This window comes from Macaca nemestrina, chromosome 16 (assembly GCF_043159975.1).
Source record: "Macaca nemestrina isolate mMacNem1 chromosome 16, mMacNem.hap1, whole genome shotgun sequence".
In the NCBI taxonomy this organism is placed as follows: Eukaryota; Metazoa; Chordata; class Mammalia; order Primates; family Cercopithecidae; genus Macaca; species Macaca nemestrina.
The window spans coordinates 77,375,591-77,390,190 of NC_092140.1; the positions used below are offsets into that span (position 1 = coordinate 77,375,591).

Here is a 14,600-nt window from a genome sequence, read left to right on the forward strand (position 1 = left end):
AGTTGCAGGAGCACAGAGTAGAATATAGGTGTTGGAAGTATCTGATTTGTTTAGATGCACTGGTTTTTTGTCTCTTCCTTCTTACCAGCAGTTTAAAAAACTCATTCTCTCCCTTCTGTCCTCTCTAAGGTATATGGCTGGGGTTACAATGGCAACGGTCAGCTGGGCTTGGGAAACAATGGGAACCAGCTGACCCCTGTGAGGGTGGCAGCTTTGCACAGCGTGTGTGTGAACCAGGTACGTGCGGTGCCCTCTCAGTTAGTGGCTTCCTGGCCACCTTCCCTGCTCTAACTTGGAGAAATATTGGAGGTTTACTCTTTAGTCAGTCTTTTCTGGCAATACTCTGTGCCTTCATCTTCCACCTTTAATATTTTATCTTCCCTAACTTCCCACGAGGAGAAGCAAGACTATGGTGTTGGCAAAACAGCCTCAACAAGTAAAAAGAAACAATGGAAAAATTCAGTAGCCTAAGGTTTAGGCTTTTCTAATGCTTTTTTAATGTTCCAGCAAATGTCAGTCCATCCCTGATGATGAATGGGCATTCTGCAGAAGCTGGCTGTAGCCTTTAAGTAGATGTTCTCCCTGCCCTTCCTGTTTTCCTGCTAATGGTAACCATTTCAATTTACTTGCAGATTGTCTGCGGCTACGCACATACTCTAGCACTAACAGATGAGGGCTTGCTCTATGCCTGGGGAGCTAACACATATGGGCAGCTGGGAACTGGCAATAAAAATAACCTGCTAAGCCCAGCACACATCATGGTGGAGAAAGAAAGGTAACTTGGCTGTGCCATGTCTTGGGACTGTGTGTGCGATGTGGCCTTGGGGCTGTGTGTGGCAGAACTGTGGTGTTTGGCTTTGTGATTCTTCTGTTTATTAACATTCTCATTTTGGACAAAAGAGGTAAACTTCCCCTTTCCCCCTTCCCCCTTCCCTTCCCTTTTTGGGTCTCTGTCACCCAGGCTGGAGTGCAGTGGCATGATCTCGGCTCACTGCAACCTCCACCTCCTGGGTTCAAGTGATTCTCTTGTCTCAGCCTCCTGAGTAGCTGGGATTACAGGTGTGTACCACCATGCCCAGCTAATTTTTGTATTTTTTAGTAGAGACAGGGTTTCGCCATGTTGGCCAGGCTGGTCTTGAATTCCTGGCCTCAAGTGATCTACCCACCTCGGCCTCCCAAAGTGCTGGGATTATAGGCATGAGCCCCACTGCGCCTGGCCTATGCAAAAGTGTTTTGGGTAGCAGCCAGAATGAACATGAGATTGATATGATTCTTATGTAGCTCTCCGAAATAACCACCTGTGATTGATAGGTGTGAATGCATCTTGGTATAATTACTGCAGTCTTGCTGTTGCCCTTTTAGTATGGAAGACAAGTAGGGTCTATGGCCATGTTGATGTTTACGGTGTAATATAAACTTTTACTTTGAGCCAAGTAAAACAACTTTTAAATAAATCTGCTCTTGAAAGGACATTATCTGTTTAAATATTGCTTTGATGTAATGTGTGTTACTGGAATAGATGCTTAATGTTGTTCAGCCTAATTGTAAGGTCTTACCGTCTATGTCCTGGATGCTGACTTCTGATTAGGGGACCTAACCCAAGAAGCATACTACTAAGAAATGTAATAAGTTGGGCTTGTTTTCCTTTTGGATTGGAACATTCAGAGTCCGTGACCCCTCAGCCAGTGCTTATCAGCCCAATGAGTGTTCTGAGCTCTGGTAGGAGATAAGAGAAAAAGTTACATTTATAAAGAAATGGGCCAGGCATGATGGCGCACACCTGTAATCTCAGCACTTTGGGAGGCGTAGGCAGAGGATCACTTGAGCCCAGGAGTTGGTGACCAGCGCTGGCAACATAGCGAGACGCTGTCTCTATAAAAAATACAAAAATTAGCCAGGTGTGGTGGTGCAGCTGTGATCTGGGAGGCTGAGGTGGGAGGATTGCCTGAGCCTGGGAGGTCGAGGCTGCAATGGGCCATGGTCATGCCACTGCACTCCAGCCTGGGTGACGGAGTGAGATCCTGTCTCAAAAAAACAAAACAAAAAAAAACCAAAAAAAATGGCATTGAAGCCATCACATGTATTAGGGCATTTTGTCGGTGTCCACTTTCCTCATTTGCTTGGATTTGCTAGTCTGTTTTCCAAGTTTTCCTCGGTGTGATCTATCCTAACTCACAGTGAGCTGAGGATGAGAAGTGGCCATTTGGGAAAGGAGAACAGTGCTCTTGCCCTGATCTATTGCTTTTGTTTGTGTGACTTGGCAGCTAGTGTATCTGGAATCTGGACTGTTGTTTTCTGAGGTGTTGCAAGCATGAACTTTTAAATTGCCTCGTGTGGTCTGCTGTGGGCTTCTGTGTTCATGAAGTGACATGCATTTTTCTTAAAACTTTTCAGGGTGGTAGAGATTGCAGCCTGTCACTCTGCCCACACGTCTGCAGCCAAGACTCAGGGTGGGCACGTGTACATGTGGGGCCAGTGCCGGGGTCAGTCCGTGATCCTCCCGCACCTCACCCACTTCTCCTGCACCGACGACGTGTTTGCCTGCTTTGCCACTCCCGCCGTCTCGTGGCGCCTCCTGTCTGTGGGTAAGAAAGTGCAAGGCCACCTCCACCCAGGAAGAATGGTACTACCAAGTGACCAGTTTTCCTGTGTCTTTGCTGGTTTTGGGATCTCTTAGAATGTTTTATTCTCTATTAGCTTTCATAGCTTCCCTCAAATTAGATATGCACAATCAAATGTATTCATATATTATAAAGTATTACCGTGAACTTTAAATTTTCTCTCATAAGTGCTTTTATTTCAATTGATATCAAATTTGCATAACATGCAATTAACCATCGTGAAGGGTGCAGTTTAGTTGCATTCAGAACATTCATAATGTTGTACATCCACCTTTTTTTTTTTGAGGCAGAGTCTCGTTCTGTCGCCCAGGCTGGAGTGCAGTGGCGCAGTCTCAGATCACTGCAACCTCCACCTCCCAAGTTCAAGTGATTCTTCTGCCTCAGCCTCCCAAGTAGCTAAGACTACAGGCACCTGCCACCACACCCAGCTAAATTTTGTATTTTTAGTAGAGGTGGGGTTTCACCATGTTAGCCAGATTGTTCTCGAACTCCTGACCTCAGGTGATCCACCTGCCACCACACCTGGCCTGCATCCACCTTTTATGTCAAATTCTAAAATGTTTTCATCACCCCAAAAGAAAGCCCTTATATGTTAATTTGTCACACTCCATTCTCCCCTCCCCCAGCCCCTAGCAACCACCAGTTTGCTTTTTGTTTCTATGGGTTTACTGACTCTGGATAGTTCGTAGAAGTGGAAGCATACAATGTGTGACCCATGTGTCTGGCTTCTTTTACTTAATATTTTTGAGGCCCATTGATGTTGTAATATGTCTCCATATTTCATTCCCTTTTATGACTGAATAATATTCCATTATATATATACACACCATATTTTGTTTGTCATTTAACTGTTGATGGACATGTGGGTTGTTCCCATCTTTGACTCTCATGGGTAGTGCTGTTATGAATGTTCATGTATAAGTATTTAGGTAACCTGTTCTTAAGCACTTCTGTTATACTAGATTTCTTACAGAACTTGATATAATACCAATCAAAAATGAACTTTCTTTTTTTTCTTTTTTTTTTTTTTGAGACAGAGTCTCACTCTGTTGCCCAGGCTGGAGTGCAATGGCGCGATCTCGGCTTACTATAACCTCTGCATCCCAGGTTTAAGCAGTTCTCCTGTCTCAGCCTCCTGAGTAGCTGGGATTACAGGAGTGTGCCACCATGCCCGGCTAATTTTTTTATATTTTTGGTAGAGACAGGGTTTCACCATGTTAATCAGGCTGGTCTGGAACTCCTGACCTTGTGATCCGCCCACCTCAACCTCCCAAAGTGCTGGGATTACAGGCGTGAGCCACCATGCCCGGTCCAAAAATGAACTTTCAAAAAAGTGAAAAACTGGCTGGGTGTGGTGGCTCACACCTGTGATCTCAGCACTTTGGGAGGCCAAGGCGGGTGGATTGCTTGAGCCCAGGAGTTTTAGACCAGCCTGGGCAACATGGCGAAACCCCATCTCTACAAAAAATAACCAGGAGTAGTGGTGCATGCCTGTAGTACCAGCTACTCAGGAGACTGAGGTGGAGAATTGCTTGAGCCTGGGAGGTCAAGGCTGCAGTGAGCTGTGATCACACCACTGCACTCCAGCCTAGGTGACAGAGCGAGACCCTATCTCAATAAAAAAAGCGAACAACTTGTGGTTTTTAAGGTGACACATTAACCCCATCTTCTTTCTGTCTTTGTCTTTCAACTGATTTCAAAATCTTTTATTTCAGAAGGGCATCAAAACAGAGGTGTTATAAGGGGTAGTAGAATTTGGGGTGATCTTTGGTTACATAATCTGTACCTTTTCTGCATATTGTCTTCTTTAAGAGTCCATTATTGACTGAAAAAGCTAGGATGTCTTAAAGCTGAGTAGCCATTTACAAGGTGACTTTAATCTTTTTCTTTTATTTCTTGTTTGTTTTTGCCTTTTTGCTGGCATATTTAAGTTGTTCTTTTATTTATAAGCAGAGGGAATAAGTGGGTCATGATGCTCTGTGCTTGAAAATTAATGTAGTTCTTGGCAGTTAAGGTGTTTGGGTTGCTCAGCAATTGATATTGAAGGTTAGTTTTCTAAAACATGTCGTGCTTAGGTGTGTCAGACAGGTGGAGTCGTCCCATCATTAGGTGACCAGTCATGGGCATGGGGGCAAAAGGATGCTTAGGAAGAGTTAAGCTTGCCTTAAAGTGAAATCAATCGAACACTCCCTTTCACTTCATTATGCCATGTTTTTTAGGGATAATAGGGTTTTTTTTGCAGTGAGTATTGTGATTGGAAAATAATTGGTTCGCTGAATGGGGCTATTTGGCTAGAATCACACGTGTATGGCACACCCAGCTAAAGCACTTCTGTACACATCTTCAGATTTATATGTACTACTTAACCTGGACTTGTTCTAAAAGGCTTCCCCCAGTTCTTATGTCTTACAATGGCATAGGCATTCTTTTCAGAACAAATGTCCTAACAATTTAAATGTTAAGTTTGGGAAAAATATGGTCATTGAATATATCCTCCTAGATCGGGGGTCCCTAAACCCCGGGCCATATGCCTGTACTGGTCCGTGGCCTGTTATTAACTGGGTTGCACAGCAGGACATGAGTGGCACTGAGCGAAGCTTCATCTGTATTTACAGCTGCTCCCCATCACTCACATTACCGCCTGAGCTCCACCTCCCATCAGATCAGCAGCGGCATTAGATTCTCACAGAAGTGTGAGCCCTATTGTGAACTGCACATGCAAGGGATACAGGTTGTGAGCTCCTTATGAGAATCTAATGCCTAGATGATCTGTCACTGTCTCCCATCACCCCCAGATGGGGCTGTCCAGTTGTAGGAAAACAAGCTCAGGACTCCCACTGATTCTGCATTATGGTGAGTTGTGTAATTATTTCATTACATATTACAGTGTAACAATAATAAAAATTAAGTGCACAATACACATAATGTGCTTGAATCATCCCGAAACTATCCCCCTCCCCGCCCTGGTCCATGGAAAAATTGTCTTCCACAAAACTGGTCGCTGGTACCAAAAAGGTTGGGGACCGCTCTCCTAGATAACTTCTTTCCCTTCCACCCACTAAAAGTCAAAAGTGTTTTTTCCCTCTCACTCTGTGATCTCAGCTGAGTGTTAGAAGGAAAGTCACATGGTGAATTCACCCCTCTGAGGAGGATTTCTTCTCTGAAAGGACATACTATACTTGTTGCCAGGAGCAAAGAGGAGAAAGGGTCATTTCAGCCTAAGATTGGATGCAGAAGTTGAAGCACTGATGAGAAGTGTTTTTTTTTGGATGGGTGGGGGTAGCAATCTAGACTCCTTGACTCCTGGCCCATCTTAGTGGTTTGTATTCTTTTGCCCGCCAGTGATCCAGGTTACAAGGTCAGTGAAAGCCTGACTTTTGAGAGGTTTTCCACCTTTCCTCCATAGCCAGGAGAGCTCTGCATTGCATGGGGTGGAGGGAGGGCTATCAGTTAAGGTCACAGGGCGTAGGTGAAAGATAATTCCTTGGGAGATTCTGATGATAAAGCTTGCAGATAAGCTCATTTGTTAAGTTTCAGCCTAGGTTTTAGCTGTTGTCCCTCCTCTAGGAGTTGCTCTGGTAACAACGGGCTACCGAAGGACACAGGTTCATGCAGCCTTGGAAGCTGAGGTCTTTAATTAAGACACTGATTATTAACTCAGCTGTGGGCAGTTGAAAGCTGCTTCGTGTATCCATAGCAGCTTGATTCGATGCCTCGTGAGGATCTCTGGAATTTAAAAAAGTTTCCCCATTAGCCTTTTTCTACTTCTTTTCTTCTTTCGTATAAAACACAAGAAAGCATTGCAGGAATTTGTACAAGTGCCTTTACTTCTCCTTGGAATAATACAGTTCTACTTACATATAACCATAACAGCAATTCTTATCAGGTAAGGTGATCGTGTGTTTTGATAAAACTGTTCCCTTCGTGTAGGCATTGTTTCTAAGTGCATTTGCTCTGTGTTTAGATAGTGAGTGAGGATGATGCATATAGTGATTTTTAGGGTTAACAGAGATGTTTAGATTCCAGATACTTAGGAAAGAGTTTCTCTGCTTGAGAAGGTGACTGCTTAGCATTACCATTTAAGTGGTAAGTTTGTTTCTTGCACCTCCTTGAGTTGGATATGCTGACCCCTTGAAACTACCCCAAAGCAGAAGAAAGATAGTGTTTCAGTCAAGGAAAACTGATAAATTCTTAGTCTTAGAAGGGAACCACTCGTTTTGAGAGGGGGTTCTCATATTATCATGAAGTACCTATCATTTTTTTCTTTAAAAAATATACATTTCTAATGTATAAGCATATAAGATGGTATTTGGCCTTTCTAAATACCATCTTTTGGTGGTTTTATTTGGTAGTTTATAGATGCAGGATACTGCTTTTTTGTTTGTTTTTTTTGGAGACAGAGTCTCATTCTGTCGCCAGGCTAGAGTACAGTGGTGCAATCTTGGCTCACTGCAACCTCTGCCTCCTGGGTCCAAGCAATTCTCCTGCCTCAGCCTCCCGAGTAGCTGGGACTACAGGAGAGCGCCACCGTGCCCAGCTAATTTTTGTACTTTTAGTAGAGATGGGGTTTCACCATGTTAGCCAGAATGGTCTCGATCTCTTGACCTCGTGATCTGCCCGCCTTGGCCTCCCAAAGTGCTGGGATTATAGGCGTGAGCCACTGTGCCCGTCCGGATACTTCCTTTAATACCGTAGAATTGATTTGTCAAATAAGGTATGAACTCTTGAAAAAAAAAAAAACAAGTGGAATTACCCACCACAGACATGATGATCTTTTTGAAGTCTTTTGAATCTTCAATCTGTTCCTTGAACTTTCCATGTTAATATATGTTTGTTGCCTTCAGAGCATGAAGACTTTTTAACAGTTGCAGAGTCACTGAAGAAAGAATTTGATAGTCCAGAAACTGCCGATCTGAAGTTTCGAATTGATGGAAAATATATTCATGTCCATAAAGCTGTTTTGAAAATCAGGTATTTTTGCATGAGCTCAGAGACATCAATAACTTTACTTTATTTTTGCCATTTCTATGTATTTGTTATTCCACAGAATGGGTACTGATAAAAAATAGCCTTGGTAGTAGAGAGAAATGTCACTACTTAATATTTTTGCAGATAGCCTCAGTCCATTTCATGTCAAAGTTTTTTGTGTACACTCATGGAGCGTTTTAGAAAAAGTGTACTGTAGGAGTTTAAGTATTTGTCTATATATTTGTTTGTTTGTTTGTTTGAGACGTAGTTTCACTCTTGTTGCTCAGGCTCGAGTGTAATGGCGTGATCTCAGCTCACCGCAACCTCCACCTCCCGGGTTTAAGTGATTCTCCTGCCTCAGCCTCCTGAGTAGCTGGGTTTACAGGCATGTGCCACCACACCCGGCTAATCTTGTATTTATAGTAGAGACAGGGTTTCTCCATGTTAGTCAGGCTGGTCTCGAACTCCCGATCTCAGGTGATTTGCCCGCCTCAACCTCCCAAAGTGCTGGCATTACAGATGTGAGTCACCGCACCCAGCTTACATTGTTTTTTAAATTAAGAATCTTGTGAATACTCATTTCCGTCGGAAAATTTGTTTACGTGGTTAAAATACGAAAGGTTGTTATTGAAAAGTGTATATGTCCTCTTTTAATTAAAGATGAAGCAGAAAGCTCTCGTAGTCAGGAATGCTTTGCTTCTGTTTCGAAGAGACATCCAATTACCAATTAAAGAAAGTTCTAGGCTGGGCCTGGTGTCTCATGCCTGTAATCCTAGGACTTTGGGAGGCCAAGGAACGAGTATCACTTGATCCCAGGAGTCTGAGACCAGCCTAGGCAATATAGTGAGACACCGTCTGTACAAAAAATAGAAAAAATTAGCCAGGTGTGGTGGTGCGTTCCTGTAGTTCCAGCTACTCCGGTGGCTGAGGTGGAAGGATTGAGCCCAGGAGATCATGGCTGTGGTGAGCTGTGATCATCCTGGGTGACAGAGCTAGATCTTATCTCAAAAATGAAAAAAAAGTTTTTTAGATATAGTTCCTTGTATAAATGTGAGGGAACTATGCATTTATTAGTAACTGTTTGCCACAAAGGTTGCCATTGCAGAAAAAGGCACATAAGATAAGACCATTAAAGTGGCCATTTACAAGTCTTTTTGGAAATTTAGTTAAAAACCTATTGGCAAAGAAATACATTTGAAAGGAACAGAAGGCTGGGCGCGGTGGCTCAAGCCTGTCATCCCAGCACTTTGGGAGGCCGAGACGGGCGGATCACGAGGTCAGGAGATTGAGACCATCCTGGCTAACAGGGTGAAACCCCCGTCTCTACTAAAAAATATAAAAAATTAGCTGGGTGAGGTGGCAGGCGCCTGTGGTCCCAGCTACTCGGGAGGCTGAGGCAGGAGAATGGCGTGAACCCGGGGGGCGGAGCTTGCAGTGAGCTGAGATCCGGCCACTGCACTCCAGCCTGGACGACAAAGTGAGACTACATCTCAAAAAAAAAAGAAAGGAACAGAAAAGCCCTATGTCATTCCTTACCTAAGGGAGTAAATATCTGAACCACAGTATGAATTGAAAAGATGAACTGGAACTGTTTCTGTCTGTGCACCTGTGGTCAGCCAGTCTATTCTTTTCATGGACAGTTTTCTGACCATGAAATCCATGATCGTTTCTTAGACAACTATTTCTTTCTTACTTCTGAGGTAGAGTAATTTTTTATGTAAGTGAAGCTTTTTTTTAGTATTCTGAATGGATTTTTATTTTTATTTTTTTTTGAGACAGTCTCATTGTGTCACCCAGGCTAGAGTGCAGTGGTGCGATACCAGCTCACTGCAACCTCCACCTCCTATGTTCAAGCGATCTTCCAGCCTCAGCCTCCCAAGTAGCTGGGATTACAATCATGCACTACCACGCCCGGCTAATTTTTGTATTTTTAGTAGAGACGAAGTTTCGCCGTGTTGGCCAGGCTGGTCTTGAACTCCTGACCTCAGGTGATTGAATCTGACCTGCCTTGGCCTCCCAAAGTGCTGGAATTACAGGCTTGAGCCACTGCACCTCGCCTCTGAGTGGATTTTGAAAATTCTTTTTCTCTTCGTGCCATATCTCACTTTAAAAGAATTTAAAAATATGATTTTTAGAAAGATATAACTATGTTATATTAAGAAATCCAATATTTAGAAATCATTTTCTCATGCAGGTGGCTTTGTACATGTAAATACAGTGTAGGAGCTGCTCAGGTTTTCTTGAACTAATCTGACTATCCTAGTGAATGTGTTTTATAAATAAGCTTGTAGCAGGCCTGGGAAGAGAGGAAGGGGAGCAGGCAATGCAAAAAAACAAAATAGGAGTGATGGCTGTTTTGACGATGAGTCAGAAAAGAAGAAAAAGTGTCAGATAATGAGGCAATAATCAGCTTGATGTAATCCAGTTAACATATAAAACAGTTTTAAGAATATACTTACTACATAAAACAAAAAACAAATGAATCATTTTAATGTTAATATATAGTCAAAAGTTTTGAACTGTTGTGAATTTCTTTCACTTTATTGTTTAAAATGCATTTCTGTACATCATTTTAAAAAATAACAAAGGAGCAAAAAAATCTTGGGGCCCATCAATTGGAAACAGTAGTGGAAGTGCTGGGTGCTTCCAGGCTCTGTGCGTACCTATTAGTATTTAACAGGAGATATGAAAAATGAAAGTGAGTGTATATAAAAAGGGCAGGTACGAAAACCACTTGCATGTGGAATGTTTTTTGGGTGCTAACTGAAGGTCTATGAGCCTGGTGTGTGCAGGCCCAGATATAGTAGTTAAGAATACTTTATTTATTTATTTTTTTTGAGACGTAGTTTTTTGCCCTTGTTGCCAGGCTGGAGTGTGGTGGGGTGATCTCGGCTCACCACAACCTCCACCTCCTGGGTTCAAGCGATTTTCCTGCCTCAGCCTCCCGAGTAGCTGGGATGATAGGCATGCACCACCACACCTGGCTAATTTTGAATTTTTAGTAGAGACATGGTTTCTCCATGTTGGTCAGGCTGGTCTCGAACTCCCGACCTCAGGTGATCCGCCTGCTTGGCCTCCCAAAGTGCTGGGGTTACAGGCATGAGCTACCATGCCCGGCCCAAGGATACTTCTAATCTGTTTATCTGATTTTGTCAATTTAATTAGGTAATTTTTTTTTCTTTTTTTAAAATTGCTGCTGAACAAATAAAACTTTGGCTTTTCTGTTTTAGGTGTGAGCATTTTCGATCCATGTTCCAGTCGTATTGGAATGAAGACATGAAGGAAGTGATAGAAATCGATCAGTTTTCCTACCCAGTGTATCGTGCCTTTCTCCAGTACCTCTACACAGACACAGTGGACCTGCCGCCTGAAGATGCTATAGGTACCGCGGCAGCATTGGGATGGACAAGCCACATGGTCGAGAATACATCCCCTCATGTTCTTAGTCCTGAAATGTAAAAAGCTTCAGGTGTATTGACTTTAATTTGGTGCTTAAAAAAGATTTGACGTAGATGTCTTTAAAAATAGTATTGAGTAGTTATTATGGTTAATAGTTTTGGACTTAGTTTATGACCATAGGCTTTTTTGTTCTAATGTCACTGAAGGACTTCCTTTTTTCTTTTTTTCTTTTTTTTTTTTGTTAATTTATTTTTATTTTAAGTTCTGGGGTACATGTGCAGGATGCGTAGGCTTGTTACATAGGTAAACGTGTGCCATGGTGGTTTGCTGCACCTATCAACCCATCACCTAGGTATTAAGCTATGGGCTTATTTTAATTTTCTAATAGTGAAGTATAAGTTGCTCATGCATTTAGCATTTTAGAAACAAAATGAGGATTGAAATTGCATGTTTTGCCCTTTCTTTGTACTATTGAAGAAATTGTATAAAGTAAATATAGGAGAGGTGTGGAAGTAGAGGAGGCAGACAGTAAAAAAGAGAATTTATTTACTCAAATTCAGACCCTTGTCCACTAAGAAACTTCTAATTTACTTATACACCTCTGTTCACCAAAACAAAATCTCTATGTATGGAAAATAATTATAAATTTGATTAAGCCTTTCACATGTCTTACTTTTAGGTCTTCTGGATTTGGCGACATCTTACTGTGAAAACAGACTGAAAAAACTTTGTCAGCACATTATCAAGAGAGGAATTACTGTGGAGAATGCCTTTTCGCTATTCTCTGCTGCAGTCAGATATGATGCAGAGGTAACATAAACAACCAACAGAAACCAAACCACCCTTAACTCCCTTCATGCTCGTCTCCCCCTCTTCTCTCGTGAGACATGGAAAACGATGAGTCACTTCACTTCTGTTTAGGGAATCAGTGAACCCATTGAAAACTGAAATCTGCCCTTGCTTCTTAATTCCCTGTTCATTGTTTCAAAAGTCGTTGTTCCTCTACTTCCATTTCTAAGTAAGATAGGAAACGAACCAAGGTCCTAGCAGCTGTCCTGCAGGTTGGAACATAAGGTGCCACACTAACTGGACTAATAAACAGCATATTTTAGTTTCAGGTCTTTCTCAGTGTCAGCATATGTGTTTACTTCAAGACTCACCTTGCTGTCTTCCCACCTCGGCCCTGTCATAAGCTGGGGATACGTATGATTTGTATCTCTGTATGCTCTGCGGTTCTATCAGTGTCTAATTATAGCTCACAGTTATTTACCCGTTAAGAACTTGCTGTGGACTCCTTTTGTTTTTGCACTGGGTTGAGTTCTTAATCTGGGATTCACAGATCTCTTGAGCCTGTGAATTAATGGGCTTTTGGGAGTCTGAAAGTTTGTGTGCATTTTTTTGAAGAACCAAAGCATCAGACTGTAAGCTCCTCGTGAGTAGGAACTGTCTCTCATTCATCTGCATACCCTATAGTGCCTGGCACATATTAGGCACCTGATGAGAAATGTTTGTTGAACTGAATGAAGATAGTACCTTAAAGGAAGCATTGAGGATGATCAGTGAGCTAAAGGCGGGTATGGTTGGTTTCACAGATTCAGAGAGAGTAAAAGGTAGAGAGCAATAGCCTTGGAATTTCAAAATGTCTAGCTAAGGTATGCGTGTAGAATGATACAGTTAGCCTATCCTTGCAGACATTTTGTTGTCATTTGACAAAGCAGAATATCGGGTATCAAGGAGTTTATCAAACACGTGCAAAGATCTGCAGCTCTGTCCTTTGAGGAATAACAGAGGACAAACTTCATCACACTTAGGGATTAAAGTTGACCGCGATGTTTTCAAAACGTATCCTATTTTTGTTTGAGGCTAATTATGATTATAAATGTTTGATAAGGTCAAATATAGCTGACTTTGTCTGCAGCCCGACTGTGGATGGAATGATGATCAAAGTAAATCATTTCTAATAGAAAATGGAGGTATGGTTTTTTTCCTACCCTTCCTGTGACACCCTGAACCTCTTGATTAGAAATGCTGTTTCTTTAGATTTTATTTCCACCTGGTGATATAATTTTAAATTGGGTCAGTGCCTTTTCTGTCCATTTGGTGACTGGTGTTAGAATCCTCTCTGGGCCTCTCCACGCTCCTCCTCCCTGTTAACGAGTTCCATACTCAGGATCAGACCTTGCTGACTAACACCAGTGAGAACAACCTGGGCAGAGGCAGATGTCCCAGCTCAAGTTGCTGGAAACTTCTTCCTCATCTTCAGCTAAGATCTGTCCTAGGAAGTTTACGGAAAAAGCCTTCTGCTGCTGCTTCATGTGCCAGCAGGTCATTTCCTTCACTAGTTGTCATTTTTCTCATATTACGTATAAACACGATGAAAACTTCCTTTAGAAAGACTCCAAATACATGTGATTCCCCAGAGTCTGTCACAGTGTGGGCACGGAGCTGGCGCTCAAAAATGCATGCTGAATTAAATGAATGAGTGAAAACATTTGAAAATACCTCACCATGAAGGTGTGCTTTGAAAAAATAAATGGCCAGGCTTGGAGCTCACGCCTGTAATCCCAGCACTTTGGGTGGCCAAGGTGGGCGGATCACTTGAGATCAGGAGTTTGAGACCAGCCTGGCCAACATGGTGAAACCCTGTCTCTACTAAAAATACAAAAATTAGCTGGGCGTGGTGGTGCATGCCTGTAATCCCAGCTACTCGGGAGGCTGAGGCAGGAGAATTGCTTGAACCTGGGAGGCAGAAGTTGCACCACTGCACTCCAGCCTGGGCAACAGAGTAAGACTCTGTCTCAAAAAAAAAAGTTTAAAAAAACTTAAAATCCTCCAAATATTACACATTCAATGTAGAAAAATTAGAGAATAGAAAGAAGACAAAAAGAAAGAGTCACTTCTTTATTTCTAGGGCATATATATATATGTGTGTGTGTGTGTGTGTGTGTGTGTGTGTGTATATGTTTACAATTTATATGTAATTTTTTTTTCCTGGTGATACAGGGTCTTGCTCTGTCGCCCAGGCTAAAGCATAGTGGTGTGATCACAGCTCACTGTAGCCTCAACTTCCCGGGCTCAAGCAGTCCTCCTTCCTTCCCAGTCCAGGAACTGGGACTACGGGCGTGTGCCACCACACCCAGCTAGTTTCTTATTTTTTATTTTTTGTAGAGACAGGGTTTCATTATGTTGCCCAGGCTGTCTTGAACTTCTGGGCTCAAGTGTCCCTCCCACCTCAGCCTCCCAAAGTGCTGGGATTATAGGCATGAGCCATTGCACCAGGACTCTTTCTAGGGTATATTTCTTAGGTTGTAATACAAGTTACATAATTGACTAATGTGCTTTTACATTTTATTTCCTTAATACTATAAGATATAGTGAGTATATGAATGAAGTTCTAGAGTACAAAATTAAAACCCATAGCTGGGCACAGTGGCTCATGCCTGTATTCCAGCTACTCAGGATGCTGAAGTGGGAGGATTGCTTGAGGGTAGGAATTTGAGACCAGCCTGGACAACATAGTGAGACCGCCATCTCTTAGAAAGAAAGCCCTCTTATTGTGTTTATTAGTTGATTGGAAGCTACTGATGAGTCAGGTTAGAAATTGACTGCAAA

The 14,600-nt window shown here is 42.4% G+C and overlaps 1 protein-coding gene across 5 annotated transcripts in view; it reads left to right on the forward strand.

Annotated features, from left to right (window-relative positions):
• LOC105490716 (RCC1 and BTB domain containing protein 1) overlaps positions 1 to 14,600 on the forward strand; it is a 57,401-nt gene that overhangs the window by 33,263 nt on the left and 9,538 nt on the right. For 4 of the 5 annotated variants that reach the window (XM_011756600.2, XM_011756598.2, XM_011756599.2 and 1 more), the window contains 6 exons: positions 130 to 237; positions 633 to 775; positions 2,395 to 2,585; positions 7,466 to 7,592; positions 10,820 to 10,971; positions 11,668 to 11,798. In XM_011756600.2, coding sequence (XP_011754902.1) covers positions 130 to 237; positions 633 to 775; positions 2,395 to 2,585; positions 7,466 to 7,592; positions 10,820 to 10,971; positions 11,668 to 11,798 — 852 coding nt within the window. Of the gene's footprint in view, positions 1 to 129; positions 238 to 632; positions 776 to 2,394; positions 2,586 to 7,465; positions 7,593 to 10,819; positions 10,972 to 11,667; positions 11,808 to 14,600 lie in introns of those variants that run through there. The other variant, XM_071081630.1, reaches the window with a different exon arrangement.